This window comes from Leptidea sinapis, chromosome Z, assembly GCF_905404315.1.
Source record: "Leptidea sinapis chromosome Z, ilLepSina1.1, whole genome shotgun sequence".
NCBI lineage: Eukaryota > Metazoa > Arthropoda > Insecta > Lepidoptera > Pieridae > Leptidea > Leptidea sinapis.
Window position 1 is genome coordinate 18,556,906 of NC_066312.1, and position 20,545 is coordinate 18,577,450.

Consider the following 20,545-nt stretch of genomic DNA (forward strand, 5'->3'; position numbering starts at 1 on the left):
CTGCACCCGTAATTCAACATGAAACTACGATGTAACTCTTTTATAAACAGTAAGCCAATGAACCTTATCCTATAATTGATTATTGGATAAGGTTAATCCATTAATTGCGCTTTGGATTGCAATGATAATGAAGTATTTGGGCTGTTCCGACCTCAAAAGGAATTGAAAGGAAGGAACGACCCAAAGATACCTAAGGGAAAGGTATATATATTTCGTGCTATGAACAGAGACGGTGGATAAATCTAAATACACTGACGGCCCATGTGCAGACGAATACCCATAGATTTCTAAGAAATTATATAATAATAAATGATATAAAATAATGTAAATAAAAAGTTGATAAGTTTTTTTTATCCAATATTATAATTAATAAAGTAATACTGTTTACTATCATATATATTGATTTTATTTGAAATCTTATATCTTTAAACGAGCAATTCTTGTTTATATATATATATATATTATATATATATATATATATATATATATATATATATATATATATAATCTGGATCTCAGAAACGGCTCCAATGATTTTAATGAAATTAAGTATACAGGTAGTTTCGGGGGCAAGAAATCGATCTAGCTATGTTTCTTGTCAATTTAAAAAATTTGTAGTTTTAAACGTGTTTTAATGAGAAACTGCTTCAACAACATCAGAATACAAAGGTAAATTTCGCCACGATATACAAGACTTTAATAGCTCAGATGGGACATTGGGTGATCCGGAAAGCAGAAGACCCCGGTTCAAATCCAGATGTCCTATTAGGTTTCTTTCGTTCAAGTTTTGTATCTTCTTAAAAATCCGAGCAAGGCTCGGTCGTCCAGGTCCTATATATAATGCGCCGATGTGCATATTATTATGTATACATAAAATTTATATATAGATATTATTATAAATAGACGAATCGACTATTGTCTGTAATAATTTTTTTATGAAATTAATAAATACGTTTTATGACTAAGGATTTTTTTTAAATTTGTCTGTCTGTGTAACTGTATTATACCCTTTTATAACTCACAATTGACTACACCATATAGACTTTATTACAAAGATGATGTCGGTACACCTGATATGGTAATTATGAAATATAAATATTGAATTTTTTATATATAAATTTTGAATCTTTTTAGTGCAATTGAAGGTTGCCCTAATTTTCTCTGAATGTTTTCTCTTATTATCTTTTGCTGTTTGTATATATTTATATATAAAAAAGTATGAATTTCAGCAAACACACCTTTTTGTAAGAACTAAAGTATAAAAAATAGGATTTAAGGCTTTTTGTCAACATATAGGTAACTTCTTAAAATTAATATATTTCTTAATTTACCACCAGTCTTATCCATATAAAGTTATTCACTTTCACAGTTTAGGGTATTCAAAAGTTATATAGCGGCGTTAGATTCAAAATCAAGAATCAAATCAAAATCTTTAACATTTACCGTTTTTGTAATTCTAAACAAAGGACAAACTCTTTCCAATACGGGTGTAGTTTTAATCAGAAGCTGATTTCAGAGCTCTTACAAATTTACAATTACTGAAATTCGTGCTTTTAATTTTGAAATACAGAGCAGTGTTATTGGAGATTATAAATGACAATGGTTGTGGTTTCACGCAAAAAGGTCATTATCGAATCTTATCTAAAACTTGCCCAATCAACAAACACCAAAACAATGTACACCATTGTTATACTTTTGGACAAACAAAGATAATATGTTGCATTTTTCTTATATTAACATTGCTACATGTATTCCAATTCAAGCTGACGAAGTAGCGGGCATAACTACTATATATACAAACTAAATGATTTTCAATAAAGTTTCGTATTTCCATAGTATATGCCTATATCAAATTACACCATGGAGGGAAATTCTGGCATAAATAGTGCTTCCTACTCATAATGTGCATTGTGTTGCGTTGCGGAAAGAAATGAATTTCTCCGATATTCAAGGTATTCGTCGCCCCTTCAGTTATTCTCAACGTTAACGCAATTATTTCTGAAAGGCACGCTCTTTTCTAGGAATAAGATAATGGTATCACAGTAAACTGTGCTGTATTCGTTATGATTCATAACGAATAAAAGAAGCTTTCACTGGAAATAGTTATAATACTACTTATATAATCTTAAAAATTAATTTGATTCTCAGCGTGAGATAATTATTAGCTTGGCTATTTGTAATGTTTACAAATATATATTTGCAGCCCTTTATTTTATTAAGTTTCAAATAAAATTGTTCTAGCCCTGTCTATCTATTGATAATACGTGGAATATTATATGATTATATATATTCTATTCTAAGAATATGGAATCAAGACAGATAGTGTACTTTTATTTCGTGCCTGTGTCTGCACAATTAATCATATTTTCGATTTATACATAGTAGGGTAGGGCGGGGCTAGTTGAGCATAGGGGCAAGTTGGGCAATCGAAATATCTCGGAAACTATACACCGCACGCAGAAACATCAAATAGCGAAAAGAAAGCGTCGATAGAGAAGAACTTATCGCACGACCCCAAGTAGCGACACGTCGATCGAGTAAAGTACATGACCGCATTATTTATTTTGACAACAAAGAGTAAAATAGATGTAAACAGTAGTAAAAAATAAACAGTAAAAAATGAACCAGAACTGACAATTTGCATTGAAAGGCTGCCATATACAGTTTGAGAATTGAGAATGTAAATGCCTCTTTACACTACGCTATCTCCAGGAACAAATGAAAACCGGTATCACAAACCTAAGCAACTCGAAATGAGTTAAAAATATTCGGCAATTTCAGGATCTGTTCACACAACATACTAAGATGCCGTTTATTTACCTAAACATGTGTAATATCGTGTTCCACATCCTAAAAAACACAATAATCAATAAACTGGAAACTGGAAACTTTACTTCACTAATTTAATAACACGAAACAATTATTATAAGTACCTGCACTTTAGATGAGATCGAAATCAATTTCGTAAGATTGTCACGTAGACTATTAAACCAAATACTCAATATGATAATAATGCGAGAAAAGGTCATTCAAACTGTTGCAATGTTGCAAAAGTTGTGAGCAAAAAGCAACTAAAATAATGAACAAAAACTAGCCAAAGACAAATCAAGCCACTGTCATTCGCGTGACAAAGTAAAAAGTAGACAAACGGCCGTTCTCAATATACTATCTACAGAAAGAGATAAATTACTACCTTCTACTGTCAGTAATTAGATGTCAATAATCTGAGGCTGTCCCAATATACCCGATAAGTCATTCTTATCGCCTTATATTCGGACGCGTGAATTGCAATTTCCATATAAACTTCTATCGCTGGTAAGCTATACGTCTTCCTATTGGCAGACAGCGTGTACGGATAAGGTGAGTTACCGTCGATAAGTTAATTGGGACAGAAAAGTCAACGATAATTACGATTTTTATCTTACGAAGGCCACAACCGGAGATAGACTGAATATTGGGAACGGCCGTAAGGGGAGTTGACACTGGACATATCTTTAGTTTTAGTAAAGTTATAATCAACGTTTGATTTAAATATCACTGACATTACGATTCTTACATTAGATTTTATAATCATGACTGAAGACCTTTCGTTTTTTTTAATTTATTCATCATATAACTATAACGTAAGATCCTCTACATGTATTCCAATACAATTCAAATTGAAAGAAATTACATATTAGTACGTAAATTGATTATTAATCGGTATAACAACACCCCATATTCTTAGTTCAGCATATCACAAAAACTGTTACTATAATATTTTTCTTGGTGAAATAGTCTTTATAATCTTCGCCTGTCACTATTCTTGGATATGTAACAATTAACAAGACAAGCCTTTGTTCCTTTAGTAAGAATGGGCGTAGAATTCATTAACAGTAACGTACTTAAAGATATTTTTGAGAACTATGAAAAATAATCGTTGGAATATTTCCGTTGTTAATTAAGACTCGAATCAATTTTAGATTGAGAATGATAATATTATGTATATGTGACTACTGGCCGTTCCCAATATTCAGTCTTTCTCCGGTTGTGGCTTACTTGAGATAAAAATCGTAACTATCGTTGACTTTTCTATCCCAATAAAATTATCGACGGTAACTCACCTTAGTACACGCTGTCTGTCAATGGGAGGACGTACCAGTGATAGAAGTTTGTATGGAAATTGCAAGTCACGCGTCCAAATATAAGGCGATAAGAATGACTTATCGGGTATATTGGGACAGCTACAGATTATTGACAGCTAATTACTGACAGTAGACTGTAGTTATTAATCTCTATCTGTAGATAGTATATTGGGAACGACCGTAGGAGTATTTTAACGGCCGGTTTCAATAACGCATCTGTACTTACGGATACATGGCTGTCACCGTTTAATGACAAGATCTTATCTATCCATAGTTATGCTTTATGTCGATAGGTTATTGAAATGTAAGTAAGCGTAAAAGGATAGATTTGTTTACTTCTAGTAAGGTAAAATAAGGATAGATAGGATATTGAAAACGGCCGTAAATAATCACACATTAATACTGTTTCTCCTGATGAGATAAGAAAAGAGAAGAAAAAAAGGTCAACCTCGGATTGCCTGAGAGACAAGCTTTTTTATGTACACCTCAATTATGCTCATTTATCAAAAAAAAAAATCTGCACCTCATCTATATATATAAGATTTCCACGTATATAGTCACTCATCACAATATCTCTGGAACCATTAGAGCTGAAGACTTGAAATTTGGTAGGTGGGTATATTCTTTTCACCGAGTAGAGGTCAGCTAAGAACGGATTTTACGAAATTCCTCCCGCACGAGGTTTTTTTATAATGAACAGAACAACGTCTGTCGGGTCAGCTAGTCAATTAATATAATATATCGGAGGAAACTATGGGTCGTGTTCATTATTCAATGCGTGCATAATGTAGTTACAATATTATTTGATCTCAATTTAATGACTTAAAAATTCTTAGTTTAATTTGTTATATCTTTCTATAGCTATTATGCTTATGTTATATATATATATATATATATATATATATATATAACATAAGCATATATATATATATATATATATATAACATAAGCATATATATATATATATATAGCTTATGTTATGAATATTGTGATCCATGAAACGACCAGACAGAGTAGGGCACGTACCTTGAGCGGGGTCCAGGCGCCATGTTTATTGTGAGTGAGATGCGGACAGTTCTTTTGCGAATTGGGATAAATTTCTTTTGCATTGCACGCAGATTGATAGCAATTGATCGAGTTGGATTATTGATGAGAGTATATTAGCTGGATATTAGTACGATAGGTGCCTTGACCTCGGTCTCAACTATAAATTTTTCTTTAGGAATTATTGTGAAGAGACATAATATTGTTGAACCTAAGTTAAATAGTGTAAAACCTTGATCGTTGTGTTTTGTACTCGCATTTAAAAAGTACTTATGATAATACCAACTGGAACAATGCTTCTCCGACATAGGTATATACGTCGAAATATAGATTAAGATTAATTTACATGACAATCATCTACCATAGAACATGATTAGCACAGTTTATACTGATTGAGTCGGACAATTGAACTGAAAGTTATAATAACGCTATGGCCGTGACATGGTTTATTTACAATCAATTTGATATAAAAATGTTTTACAACCTTAACATAAAACTATTAAGGCGCGGACTGACTAGGATTGTAAACGCTACAACCAACCCTACAATATTTGTATTGATCATGTGGGTATTCTGCAAATGGCATTTATTTGACTGATTTTCTTTTGTTTATTCAAAATTTACATATTATATTGAAAAATTGTTCGGTTTTAGAAAAATACGAATTCTATTATATTCTTTTAAAAAGTTATGTTGTTATAGCTGAAAATTCGGATATTTATGACTCCAAAGTTTATTTTTTGGAAGCAACTTCCAAATTTTTTATAGGATTTTTCAAATTATATATATATATATATTCTTTTCGGTTCGAAATTTTCTTTAAGTCCTTCTTTGTTCACTGTATTTTTTGCAACGGAATATTTTCATTGCGTTATGTAATCGACTCTCTATGAAACCAAATTTTGTGGATATTGAGGTATGACCGCGCCTTAATTCCTACAGGTCGTTTGATAATGATCATTTTCGAACAAATCACTGTACTACAATGAAAACTTTATATAATATAATAATTTTTTGGCATTGCTACATGTATGATATGATTATTACGAATTTCATTGTATTTTCTGCAAGACAAAGGCCGTATCCTTTTTTAAATAGTAAACTTTACATAAAAAAAAAAGTAAATCGGATGGACCTGCGCCATGTCGGTAGCTAACATTGCGCATTATTAATTATATCTGCACCTGAATCAATATATTTTGATTCATTTAATAGACGTATAATTATAATATTGACACACTTTTACACAAATAATCTTGGTCTAAATTAGGCATATATAGCCTATGTTATGGGTTGCAAGGCAACGATATATTTAATAAAATATACTTACTTCAACATACATAAATACTGTATATAAACATCCATGACTCGGAAAACAACATCCATATTCATCATATAAATGATTGCAATTACCGGGATTCAAACCCGGGACGTCTAGCTTAGTAAATAGCATCGCTAACTACTCGGCTATACAGGTCGTCAAAAGTATTGTGTGAAACTTCTCAAATTAGCTATTGTAAAACTAGCTGCTGCCACATATTGTGCCATTCGGCTTGATTTCATGTATGCAATAAAATAAATATATAACTGTACTAGCTGAACCGACAGACGCTGTTCTGTTAATAGAAAAGGAAATGATGGTATTTGGGAATAATGTGGTCAGTGTCATAAGAACCGTGTAATCAAAGTTAATGAGTTGAAAATGAAACATAAATGTATTTCTGAATAATTTTATAAAATATTATGTAGTAATAAAATGATAAGGATTAATATCGTATTTGTGTAAACAGCTTTTACATTACCGCTTTATATTTGCCAATTTTTTTAAGTCTTAAAAGTGATATGTATGTTATCCTTAAGAGATAGACTAGAATAGATTTCTGTAGACTTATATAAGAACCATGCTTTCCATTGGTGAAAGCAGCCGGAAATTCGGTGTGGTAGTTTTTGAGTTTATCGCGAACAGACAGGCAGACAGACGCGGCGGGAGTCTTTGTTTTATAATATGTAGTGATAAAATTTTAATAAATAACTATTGTACTGCAGTTTTTCTGCACGTACAAATGCAGGTGGAAAAGTATCATGAAAATCTTCGGAATAATGGGGCTATCTAAACGACTACAATATAGCCTTCACATTGATATGATAAGGATACTGATAGAAAGTGCACCATTACTACATCTACTACTTACTATTACTACCAATGTATGGGAGTGTTAAATATCAAAATTTTGGATACTTCTAGTTTAATTTTTACTGATTAGGTAACGTACTTTCCATATCGGTTTTAATTTTGCCTTTCTTAATAACGCCTTATCGATTACTGTATATTCAGGCGAAAAAGGCTAAAAGTCACTGTCAGAAAACATGCATAATAATCACTTTCTTACATAATTTTTAGTGGCATTTGACTATTTTAACGAAAACTATACCTAAGATAACTCAATTTGGTTAGTCAAACTACTTCATTTGGTTTTATATGTAGGTGTGGTAGATATCACTCGGAAGGTACGGCTTTGCCTAGTGTCTACAAATTGCGCCCTCGTAGGAATTTCATTTAGATAAAAAGATTCCCCTTGGAGGTGTTCTATAATGGATTTCTATCTTTTACCAAACGTTACTTAAAGTAATAAAACCTTAATTATTTATGCATGAATACAGTTTTCATGTATGCATAAGTAACCCTATGATTGAATGACATACTATGTTGTATGTCTGATGCATTTAATAAATGACCGCCATGATTGGCATTATTCAGTAGAATTTTATATTACAAAATTTATATATACTCTTATATTACACACCTGTTGTAGATGACCATCATCATAACGTTAAATTGTTCTACTTCCGCTTTTAATAGGTAATTACAATGACAACAGGCGGCCGTGAGTTCTGTTGTTCAACCTGTCAGCCGGTTTATACTCAAATATCGCTATGTATGCCTAAATCTTTAAAACTACGCAACGCATTTTGATGCGGTTTTTTTAATAGATAGAGTGATTGAAGAGGAAGGTTTATATGTATAATAACATTCATTAAATAGTGGAGAAATACTGTTATTTTTGAGGTTTTTAATGTGATGTCGTAAATAATTAATTTTTTTCCGCTTACATTGCAAACGCAGGCTGAACCCTACGAGATTTATCAAAATAATGTACTAAGTATTGTACACATTGAAAAGGTCTACACAAAACTTCGCTATGGTATATGTCTATCTCTTATCCCACAATAAAAATTTTTTTGTCGTAAAAAGTAAATTTTTACGACAATAAATGCTAATTTTCGAAGCAATTTTAACCAATACAGCATTAATCCTTATCTAATGAAATACCTTCAATACATTTTTGATTTAATATAGATCTATATGGCCCTTTACAGCATATGATTTAAATGTATATTTTTGAAGATATTACAGATTTAAAATTGCGGGACGTAGTGTTTGTGGCGGTTCCGGCAAGCTGGTGCGGCGGGAGTGTGCCTTTAAGGAATGTTTTATTCTAAATTTAACGCGTGCGGGGCCACGGGCAGTAATGAATGACTCAAAACTACTGGATGGATTTTAATCATTTTTTCAGTGAATGACATAGGCTTTATATTTTATACACGTGCGAAGCCGGAGCGGGCCCCTAGTATTCTTATATAATTTTGAAGCTTCATCGCTTCTAGGTTTGACGAGATGTCTTCGGCAGTGGCTTGGGCTTTGACTATAAGTATTCTTATCAGACCTGATTCTTATCTACTTACTAGTCAAACCTAGAGACTAAATAGGTCGCAGAAAAGGCTTTTCAGATACAGTATTTAAAAAATATCCTTTAATAAATGACTAGCTGCTTGGACAGACTTCGTCCAATCCGAAGTTTATTGTAAAAATTAAATAATTACAATATAATTTCCGAGCGGGTAATTTACATCTCAACAATAAACGACGATAACATACAAAAATAAGTTTCATAGACTTCAATACTTTATTAACTTGATGATCCTCATTTTAATGCTTTTCCGGCCGGTACCGCCGCAACCGCTAAGTCCCTGCATTTTCAATCTGCAAAATCTTCGCTTTTGGCTTACAATATTAATTTAATTTACATGCTGCAAAGGGCCATATTGATCTATGTTAAATGCACAATTTATTTAAGGCATTATTAAATTCGATAAGGAAGCTTAATAAGGTTTATTTAATTCGATAAGGATTCATGCTGTATTGTTTAAAATCGCTTCATAAATAAATCTTTTTTGATGATTTCTTGTTATTTGTATATCTATTTAAGGTGTACAATACAGTAAACTTTATTTTGATATATAAGAAACCTCTAAAATTATCAGTGTTGCTCTACTATACTATGCATGTATAATACATATAAACCTACCTCTTGAATCACTCTATCTATTAAAAACCGTATCAAAATCTAAGCTTACATAGGGACAGTCAGTGGCAAGCGACACTGTTAAATACTATGTAGTGATACAACGTGATGCGAATTTTTACATGCCTGCTACACAAATAGTTTCTCCGCCAAGACGGTCAAATTTTAATTAAGAAAACTAAGGACTAAAGTCGTAAACTTCCTTTATTATTTCCATGCAGTACAATAGCTAGCCGCAAGCATAATGTTAGTTAAAGCGTTGTTTTTTGTTCGTGTGCATACAAACACCCGCATTAGAATTCTGCTCTAAAGACTAAAATATGTAGTGAACAATTAATTGTTGCGGCCACAGTGGATGAACACTCGTGCCCTTAAAAACCAAACGCTGTTTACAAAAACCCGCATTTGCGATTGTTACATACGGCATAATAGCTAATATTGTTGAAGCATTTCGCGCTAACGGACCACAAACAGTAATTATGATAACCTTGTATTTCCCTACTCTATGGGTTATGGAACCCATAGAAACTTTGTTTTACCAAACCTTAAAGACTTTCTTACATAAGAATCTAGATACATGACAAGTTTTTGTTTAAAAAAGGCAACGCATACATAAAAGTTATAACCATCATATTTTAAACTATGTGTTGTTTTTTTTTACATGAGTAAGAGGGGATTGTCCGTTAGTGATGCACCCAAGCGAGTGCTGAAGACATTTGTTATCATCTTACTCTCTATGGTGTCAGGCGTAAGGTCATGAAATTTTGTCATCGCCAATTTCAATTTTTGTTACAGTAACATTTTGGTTTGGTCTGTGGCCTTAAAGATTTTTTTTATGAAAATACGGGACGAGACGAGCAAGACGTTCAGATGATGGTAATTGATACGCCATGCCCATTACAATGCAGTGCCGCTAAGGATTCTTGAAAAGCCCGAAAATTCTGAGCGGCACAATACACAATTGCACTCGTCACCTTGAGACATAAGACCTTCAGACCGAAACACAGTAATGTTTACACATTATTGCTTCACGGCAGAAAAAGGCGCCGTTGTGGTTCCCATAATCTAGCCGACATCCTGTGCAAAGCAGCCTCCCACAAGATTCTTTAAAGTTAATTACGTGAGTCATTTCGTATTTTGATTTATTCCATACAATACCAACTTGGAAGTTTGTTTTAGACACATTCCACACCACAGTTTTTGTTTGTGTTACCCGTTGCCAATTAGCCGCGATTTACTGAAAATAACTAGAAGTTGCGCTGACTCTTCTCTCCCAGGACGTCATTTTATTGAGATTTATTTCGTTTTATTTTGTTTCGTCATATAACTGACGCGACCATATAGGAATGGAGTAAATGTTAAGCAAAATTAATGACTTTTATCTCAAATTCGACGCTATATAAGTTCAGCACGCTCTTGTGATTCCTCTGGTGTTTGAAGAGTATGGGCTGCGGTGATCACTTACCGTCAGGTGAGCCGTATGCACGTTTGTCTTTCAACAAACTATCTTAAAAGTGAGAAAATAGCACAGTAATTTTTAATCCAATCTAAGTTTATAATTTTCAACCAGTATTATAAGAAGTCAAAAATAAAATGTATAAGATGAAAAATGATGCAAAAATAATGTATAGAAACTCAGATAAAACAAAGTTTCTCAACGTATTGCGGTTTTAATGCTCATGCTGAGAAAAGTGGAAAAATATTTCAATTATAAATTGTTTGTAAATTTCATTAGAAGTCATTTTTGCGCAAGTATAAAAGAAAAAAGCTAGTTTAACAATGATTTTAAAAAGAAAATTCAACGTATACAACACCAGAACACAACTCATAATTCAAGTTTATGTGAGAAGACACGTGTCGGTTCCTATTTAAAAGAGAAATTAACTCGCTGAGAAAACTAAGATCAGTTGTTGTGGTTTTTTGTTTTTATTCGAGTACCATTGTTGTTGACAACAAGCTGGTTTTGTAACACGTTTTACTAGCGCACCAAAGGTGCAAACGAACCAATAATGAAATCTAATAGCTATTCTATTTTGTATCACTTGCTATTTATATGACGTAACGAGCGTTTCGGTCACTTATTGTTATTTTTTATATCAACGATATGAATTCAATTCCAGATGCATAATATTTTTTTATTAAAATAAGGGACGAGACGAGGCAGTGCCGCTCAGTATTCTTGAAAAACCAAAAAATTCTGAGCGGCACTACAATTGCGCTCGTCACCTTCAGACATAAGATGTTAAGTCTCATTTGCCCAGTAATTTCACTAGCTACGGCGCCCTTCAGACCGAAACACAGTGATGTTTACACATTACTGTTTCACGGCATAAATAGGCGCTGTTGTGGTATCCATAATCTAGCCGGCTGCCTGTGAAAAAAAAAAACAGCTTGTGCTTACCGATAGAAGTGAAAAATTCATTAAGCAGATTCATAAAGTACCCACATTTATATAATTATAATTGCGTATACATCATTCAAGTAAAATTTGCTCTAATTGATCGCACTCGTGTCGACTTTACATGAAAGATAAGTTACATAGTCGATCTCATTTAATAGACACACAATAAAGTGGTAAGCGTACTGAAATAAGTTTTTACTTCTAAGAATAAGGTGTAAATAATAATAATAATAAATACTCTAGTGAATGGTTCACAGTTTAAAGTTAAACGATGAAACCTGTTCAGTTCAGTCGTACATACACTATTTACATACGCTATTTAACAAATCACACGTCAAACTCTTAAAACATTTTGGGCCCAGTCACTAATAGAGATAAACTAGTTATTGTTAGGTTATGCCCACAAAGTAACCGCCAAGCCTTCTATGTTTCGACTATCCGTCTATCACGGTCACATACACAACATCTCTTCTTGAAGGGCTGTAAGATATATAATACGATATATTTTAATTCATCACAACGAAGAAAATACACGTATTGCGCAATATCCGACTGGTTTTGTTCTTGCCATTGTAATCGAAGAATCGAAATCGCGAAGTATGATTGGTTTAATTATCATCTTCATCGTCTGGGTCTTTCAGTTCAGTTACAGTACCTAAAAACGTACGCTAAATTATTTAGGTGTATACCTATACAACGGTCAATTCAAAGATATTTTTTTGCGGAATTGGGCGTCTCCTATCTCAGATCTAGAGTAATTATATTATTGTAATTAAAATTATGATACTCTTTTATTTGTAATGAGCATGAGCAGGAAACTAAGCCTGACAAGAATAACGACTGGCAGTTGTTCTTACTTGTACTCAAAGATATAATGTATTTAATCTTACTACAATGTAAATAATGCTATAAAGACATGTGCACTGAAATCTTCAGTTTCAAAATAATAGAACTTATATATCATGTAGGTAAAGGAAAAGAATGACAATATTGGTCTTACTAAGTGGGTGAACTCTAGTGTGAGTAGAGAATTTCAAGTGGGAAATTAATTATAAGAAACGAATTAAAGCCATACATTTTTGATTTTAATAGTGTTATGTGTAAGGACTACAGGTACAGGGTTCGGAAAACAAATCTACAGCATAGTTCCAGTCTTTTTAGCAATAACTCGTTACAAAATAATCGCATGATGTGCAACAGTGTTATAAATAATAAACAAGTAATCAAGTTGTTTACGTACCAGCAAGTTATGTTAAACATGACTTTAGTATATGAGACATAAGGTCGACATACCCTTGCGTTGGTAAGTCTACCTATCGAGTTTTATTACTATCGCGAAAATTCGAAGTGACCTTCGTAACAATAGGTTATTCGCTAGAGGTGACCTCACCTAATGCTAAAAAGTAATTTACTGCCTCGCTATCTCTCAACATCTTATATTTTGCTAACCGGAATCATTTTTATAGATCAAATTCTTAAAACTAAAGTATTTAGGATAAACTACATTTTCCTAACTACTTAACTAATTAATATAGGATAAATCGAGAAAGCCTGAAATCGGGTTTTGTTGGTATCATATTGGATTTTTGTAATCTGCAGCTAGAAAGCGTGGCTACTCCCCAATCCGTGCTACGAAAGATACCTGAGTGGTATCTCTTCTCGTTGTGCGTAACGCGTCGATGGGTTCGGCGGTTCCTCGTGTGTTGTCGGCTGCTTCCGCCATCACCACGTGGACCGCGTTGATACTGCATACCTGCTGCGTTCAACACAACCTTACATACTATCGGTTCATAACTACCCAATTCATTATATGCCACTGTGTGATCACAATTGTCACTTGTCAAATGTCGAAGGTGAAATAATAGAAAAATAAAAAAACGGTGTGTGTTTATCAAGACTAGACGACAGAAGTGAAAACTTCTTTTCAAGGCGTGTTTAATAACACGAAATAAACTATCACCGCGCAGGTTTACCTTAACTTGCATTACAAAGCCAAGCGCAATCTCTTCAATACTTACAAAACAGAGTTCTTAGAGCTTCTTAAGAAGTTTTCACTTCAAAAATCATAAATATATGAATGTTTGTGTTTTATGTGTGTTGTTAAATGAACCAAACTCTCATACTTGCTCGGATACACATTCTCAACCTCGCGGTTTTGTATCATGTTAAGTTTGTTTATTCTTTCCGTACTCAAACATATAATTTCCGAGATATTCGGATCCGAGGAACACTCAAAGTCGGTAAATTATTATTGATATATTATGGACGTGTATTCAAAATGGGTTTAGTTTACCAGCAAATTGTAATTTAATGGAACCACTGTACACACACGCAAATCGTGAACAGAGCTTATTTAGTGAACTTACCCTACTTGGGTTTATATTACGATAGACCATAAAAAGCCGGCCCATAAATACATGTTTTAGTGCACGAATGTAAATTTTATTATGCAGGCCTATATTATTCACCTTTCATTGTGATAGAATTGGTTATCAGGGTTCGGTGAACCTAACGTGTGATAAGGGCCGAGGTGAGGACGTTTATCAGGTGACGCAATGCAGCCCCGAAAATATGGAAGCCATACCGTTTTGAATCTTACCCGATCAATACTTGGCACTGGCGGTATCTCTTCGACACGCGAATATTTAAGTACTCTGTTATGTCAGTGGTGACCGAGACTGGTCACTATACTAATTATTAAATAGGATTAGTGAGTCGGTTAGCCCTTAAGGGGCGTTAATATTGCTATTATATCAATAAACAAAGTTCTCAAACACAATTCTATTTACGACAGCAATTACGTTACCTCGTTTATTAACAACAATTTCCTTGACATCATAAACCAACTACTATTAGACACTAATTCGATAATTCAGTTATTGAACTAAGTAACTTTTAAGGATTGTAAACTTGAGAAATCCTTATGCCTATACATATACATAATTATAGAGGGTAAAATCCAAAGCGAAATTAAGGGATAACAAAGTAAGGATGAATTGAATATATGCTTTATAAACTACATAGTGGTGAAACCGTATCACAAACCGAGATAAGAGACATTTAATAAACACTAACAAAGGCTGATGAATAAGACGACAGCATAACTCTTTAGTGAAGAAATAAGAGTGTACCTCGCTAATGTTTATATTATAAAAATAAGCATTAGCGACGTATAAATAAACAGGTTGGGAACAAATAAGCGCTGTCTTTTAAAACTTTGTAAACTTCTGAATCACAATGGAGCTCCAAGTTTCCAGTAAAAACGAAGATGGGATAAATTTATATGAATGAGCTGGTTTAATGAAGCTGGAGCAGGTTCCAATTAATCTATTGAACTGTTGGGATCAGACGATGGGATTACTTCAAAGACGAACGCAGTCTTACTGGTGAGCTTTCGATATTTGAAATTGAAAAGAATTAAATATATTACTGTCGTAGAAAAGGTTCTGCTTATTATTGCAACATATTAATTGTTTACAGATCGTGTAACGATGCATACCAGTGTGCGCGATGATAAACAATATTAAAAAATCTGAAGAGCGTATCGTTCCGAAACGATGAACAAGAATGATCTAAAGATAATAGCTGTATAACTAACGCTAGCGGTATATTTTAACGTTTCTGTGTAGTACACACGGAGATAATCAACAATTAAAATAATGGAATACGTAGTATTTATATTGTTACGTCCAGAATCACACATATTGGTGTGTATCTGTGCTTGATATATATTATTTAGGTCAAACATAAAAGCTACACGACGCTTTTCTTTTTTAAGCCCTTCCCTTAAAACCTTATAATTATCTCTTGCATCTGTATTCAAAGATTCATACTTCATATTCTCTTACTTTATAACATAACACCGTAAGCGTACACCTCTTTTAGTTGTGCATTGTATGTAGTTCTATTTATAGTACGGAATTATGTGCTATTATTGCGTCCTTACTGCCATTGTGATAAAGTGTGGTTAACGTGCGTGTTGGTTTACAACAAAACTAAATAACAATAAAAGAAAATAACTAAAAGATAATTAAAGTGGTATTTAAAAAAAATATATAACATTATTCGACCGACGCTGGACAAGGTTGGTGTACAACCAACAATTTTTTGTACCGCGCTCAAACGAAGGCCAACCTCATTAATATAATTTCGGCCAGTACTGTTTGTACAGATACATTTATATCTTGATCTAAATAACGTTATTTATAACAATAAATTATTTCCCAATGTAAACGTAGGCGTTATTTACGATTAATTTATGTGTTGCATAGTCTGATGCGCCGCGACTGGCGCTCTATATTCAGCGACTCAGGAACCAGATTCAGATGGCCTATTCGTTTGACCCTTGTTTATGCTTCGGACCGAGCAAATGTATCTCCAATCTCAATAGTGTCCGAGTGTCCAGCGTCTATCGACTTCGACCAATTGACATTTGACCCAAGTGGCGATGCTTTTGTCGCGACCTTGGAACTGTAGCGAATAGAGACCGCACGATTAACACCTGACGTCATCAATTAAAAAATTTAAGCGAAGCCAGTACTCGCGGGTCATGAATGATATTTGATTAGTTCAGGCTAATTGGTTAACAGCAGCTACGAATATAACAATCAGAGCTTGATGTGCATTTCTTACCTTGTGACTGCTGTTGTGCAATGAACGGCGCCAATAGGCGCGTCCTTTTCTTCTCATAGCCCTTTTGCGTGATGTCTCCTACAAAGTACAAAGGAATAAGTTAATGTATTAAATATTATAAAATTAAATATGAATATATTAAACGTATTAATACAGCAAACCGCTTTCAAGGAGAAATCAATACCTATGGACAGGCTTAAATATGAACGGAAGTCATAGTTTGAAATAATCTTTACCGGAACTGCAATATTAAGAGCAACTTCGATACTTTAAATGAAGGAAAAGTTTGCCAAAGACGAAAATGTGAGCGGAGCAGAAAGGCAAGCTTGAAAAGGGAACCGAGAATGTCGTGATCAGCTCAGCCGCGTTTCATACGAAGTTTCTTACTCAAATGCTAGGAAAAGTTTGCAAATAACCAACCTTGCAGCAATAATGATTAGTTAAAAACTAACTGTAACAGAAAATGTGATGAAACCAGGCTGGGTAAGGTTTAAGTCAAATTTAACGGTAACAGTAACGATGACTTTTACATAAACTACGAAATGTGTTGCACCCTAGTGAAAAAAGTGAAATATCATAAGTACAAGATCCCGCTGCTCGATTCATCAGGGATGCGTTTTTTTGACTATTTTGGGCTATCAAGTCAATATCGAATATTTATTTAACACTTATGATAGGTCGCTGTTTAATATTAACAATAGCTTTAAACGGCAACGATTGATTGGTTACAGTTAAATATAAATGTCATCTAAAAATTGTCAAATAGTGCAACACATTTTTGCTTAACCGGTACTTTAACATGTTTGTTAAAATGACAAAATTAGATGATGCAACCAAGTTTTAATATATTATAATGTTACTTTTGTATATATGTATAATTAAGTAGTTAATATGGAGGTACCAAGGCAAAAGAATCGGCATAACATAAAACACTAATCACGCGTACTTAATATCTTAATGCGATGATGTTAGTGAGATGATAACCTTATTTAACCTGTTCGGAACGTCCACGGTTTAGATTTCTATTAAAACTGATAAAACGTGCTAGTGGTAACTTGTCACCATCATTTTCCAAGATCACAGGTTTAAAAAAAGACACTGGCTTCGTTAAATTGAAACGAAAACAGTCAAATAGTTTTCGACGTATAACATTTATAAAGGAAATGTAAAGTTTTAAATAGAACGACACACATATTACGCCAGTTAAATTCAAATTGAAATATTTTTATTCAAAATAGGATTCCAAATCACTTATTGAACGTCAAAAACTACCACCCATTCAAAAGAGACTGCCTCAGACCTAAGAAAGCAAGAAACTCAGCGGGCTTTTTTTATATAAAATATGGATTAAAATGTGATATTGTACAATAAACATTTTTAATCAAAGAGCCTTAGGGTGTTCGCTTATTCTCAGTCCGTGGTGACATTAAGAAAATCGTTTATGCTATAGTAAACTTTCCCACACAAACGTTTTTTAACAATTCTTTTAAATTTCGTAACACATTTGTTTTGTACATTTTCTGGGATCATATTGTAAAAGCATATACATCGCCCAACAAAAGACTTACTAACTAGACCCAACCGAGTAGTAGGCATAACGAGTTTATGTTTGTTCCTCGTGCTAACATTATGAATGTCACAGTTTCTAGAAAATTCCTCAATGTGCTTGTACATAAAGAACATTATCAAAAATGTATTGAGAAAACAAATTAAATAACATCTCATAAACCTCGAATAGAACAATAAAATATTGAAAAAGGGTATATAATATTATGTTATGTAATATTCATCAAGTTAGAAATGTTTAAACTATAGATACATACTAAATGAAGACTTCGTTACATTCACACGTGTGATTCCAGTTTGTATTAGTAAGCAAAAAAGGGCAACACAAAAGGCTGCAGACTGAATATTTATAAATGGAATAAAAAGCATTAGTCACGAATGAGATTGTTCGTGTTATTATTTTGAAACTTAATGAGAATAAATATGTATATTTTTAAATATTTTACTTTTTAACCGACTTCAAAAAAGAAAGACTTTCTACTGGGTGAACTGATTTTGATAAATTTTTTTTTTATTTAAAAGCTGGTGCTTCCCGTGTGCTCCCAATGCAAAATATTACAATGATCGTAACTAGAATTAGATTTTATATTATATTATTTATATTATATTATATTCCAAACACTATTCCAAAACAATAGATATATTTTTTTTTATTGGCCAATACAGAACAAATACATATGTTTTTATGAAATAAGTACCACGAAAACCTCACGGGTTTATCTGGGTACCTAGAGCCATTCAATTCTTTTTTTCCAAATTCTATTTTTTCAGTTTCATATAATAAGTCGTATTATATCTACTGTTTTGGTATAGTGTTTTTGAAGTCGGTTGTTTTTTTGTTATTAAAGTATTACACTCAATAATAACGGACGACATAAATACAGGCGTTTTCATTTCAAGACGTATTTATTTATAACATGTGATACTCGTCTTTATAATACAATAAATAATGATAAATTAAATTGTTATTAATAAATATTAAGAGGCTTTATAATAATATATTCAATGAATTGTCATGATGATTGACATACAGTGTGTAAAATCGTTAAGAACAGGCGATTATTCCGTAACTATTAGAAATATCAAAAAACTTTAAACTCATATCGAAAGTACGTTACCTACTAAGAAAAATGACATTAATAAGTTTAAAGATCGAACGAGAAGTATCGAAAATTTTGATATATTAAACACTCCAATACATTTAGTATGAGATTAATAGAAAGTATTAGTTTACTTATTTTAAAAGGTTATTTTAGCTTACTACTGATATTAAAATTTAAAGGTTATTAAGGTTATGAAGTAATACAACTATCTTTATAATAATATTTATTTCTAAGTACAAAATTTTGTATTGAAAGCAGATGTTTGAAGTGACATCCTTGTTGAGCGATGCAATGACCTTTCTACGAATCTTATACCAACCCCCTTTATGTCTGCTAACTTAGAGCATTGCTAATTCCCACTCTGCCTTCTTCTATTGACCTAAGTCAGAATGAGAAAAAACACTCCTTAGCGGCTGTTTAAAGTTAGCGGACCATTATGAATAAGGGGGTAAATATATAGGGATAGTGTTTAATAAAAATAACATTGGATACTTCTCATTTGATTTTAAAAAGTAATTAATGACATTTTACTAATAAGATTTTATTATTATTATTAATAAGTACTTTCAACATCAGTTTAAAGTTTTTTGAGATATATATAATAATTACGGAATACAAGTACCTATATTATTTTAGTAATGGGCTACATATGTATTAGCTAAAATTAAGAGTTTTGAAGCCCTGCATTGCAACAATAAGTAAAATTTGCATAGAAATAATAAATCATAATTTGCATTTCTTGTATTCTGAAATAATTTTTCGCGACAGCATTTTTTTTAAAATAGACGATTTGTTCACATGAAAGCACAACTTACACTACAACTATTGTAAATATTATTATCTACACCCATGCTTTAAATCCTCTATTAAAACAGTTAGCATATTGCCAACATTAAAACACCCAATGTCCTAATAACCATTACATCATCCAAACGATTGTTGTAATGATATTCAGTACAACATTATATCATCCGTTTTTATAATAACACTCCTTTGGATGATATTATTTTTACTAGGACAGGCTTTTTTAATGTTAGCAGTAAGCTAACCTGTTTGAAAATCTTTTATAGAGGATTCATATTATGGGTGTAGATAAAATCTTATATGCAACTGTTGATAATTAGGTATTAAAACACTACAATACAAACCCACATTCGTGTTTTAATACCCCTTATTACACAACAGTTGCATAAATAACTGTAACATTTTATTGGACGAATTCTTGATCGCCAATGATTATACGAATCTATGTTTTAAGGTTAAGCGATACCATATTCACCAAATTCTGATTCTAGAATATACTTAGGATTA

General features: G+C 32.6%; 1 protein-coding gene across 4 annotated transcripts in view; it reads right to left on the bottom strand.

Moving 5' to 3' along the window:
• LOC126978420 (disco-interacting protein 2) overlaps positions 1 to 20,545 on the bottom strand; it is a 73,597-nt gene that overhangs the window by 46,408 nt on the left and 6,644 nt on the right. For 2 of the 4 annotated variants that reach the window (XM_050827193.1, XM_050827192.1), the window contains exon 2: positions 16,566 to 16,643. In XM_050827193.1, the coding sequence (XP_050683150.1) occupies positions 16,566 to 16,643 (78 nt within the window). Of the gene's footprint in view, positions 1 to 13,575; positions 13,690 to 16,565; positions 16,644 to 20,545 lie in introns of all 4 variants that reach the window. The other 2 variants (XM_050827191.1, XM_050827190.1) reach the window with 2 other exon arrangements.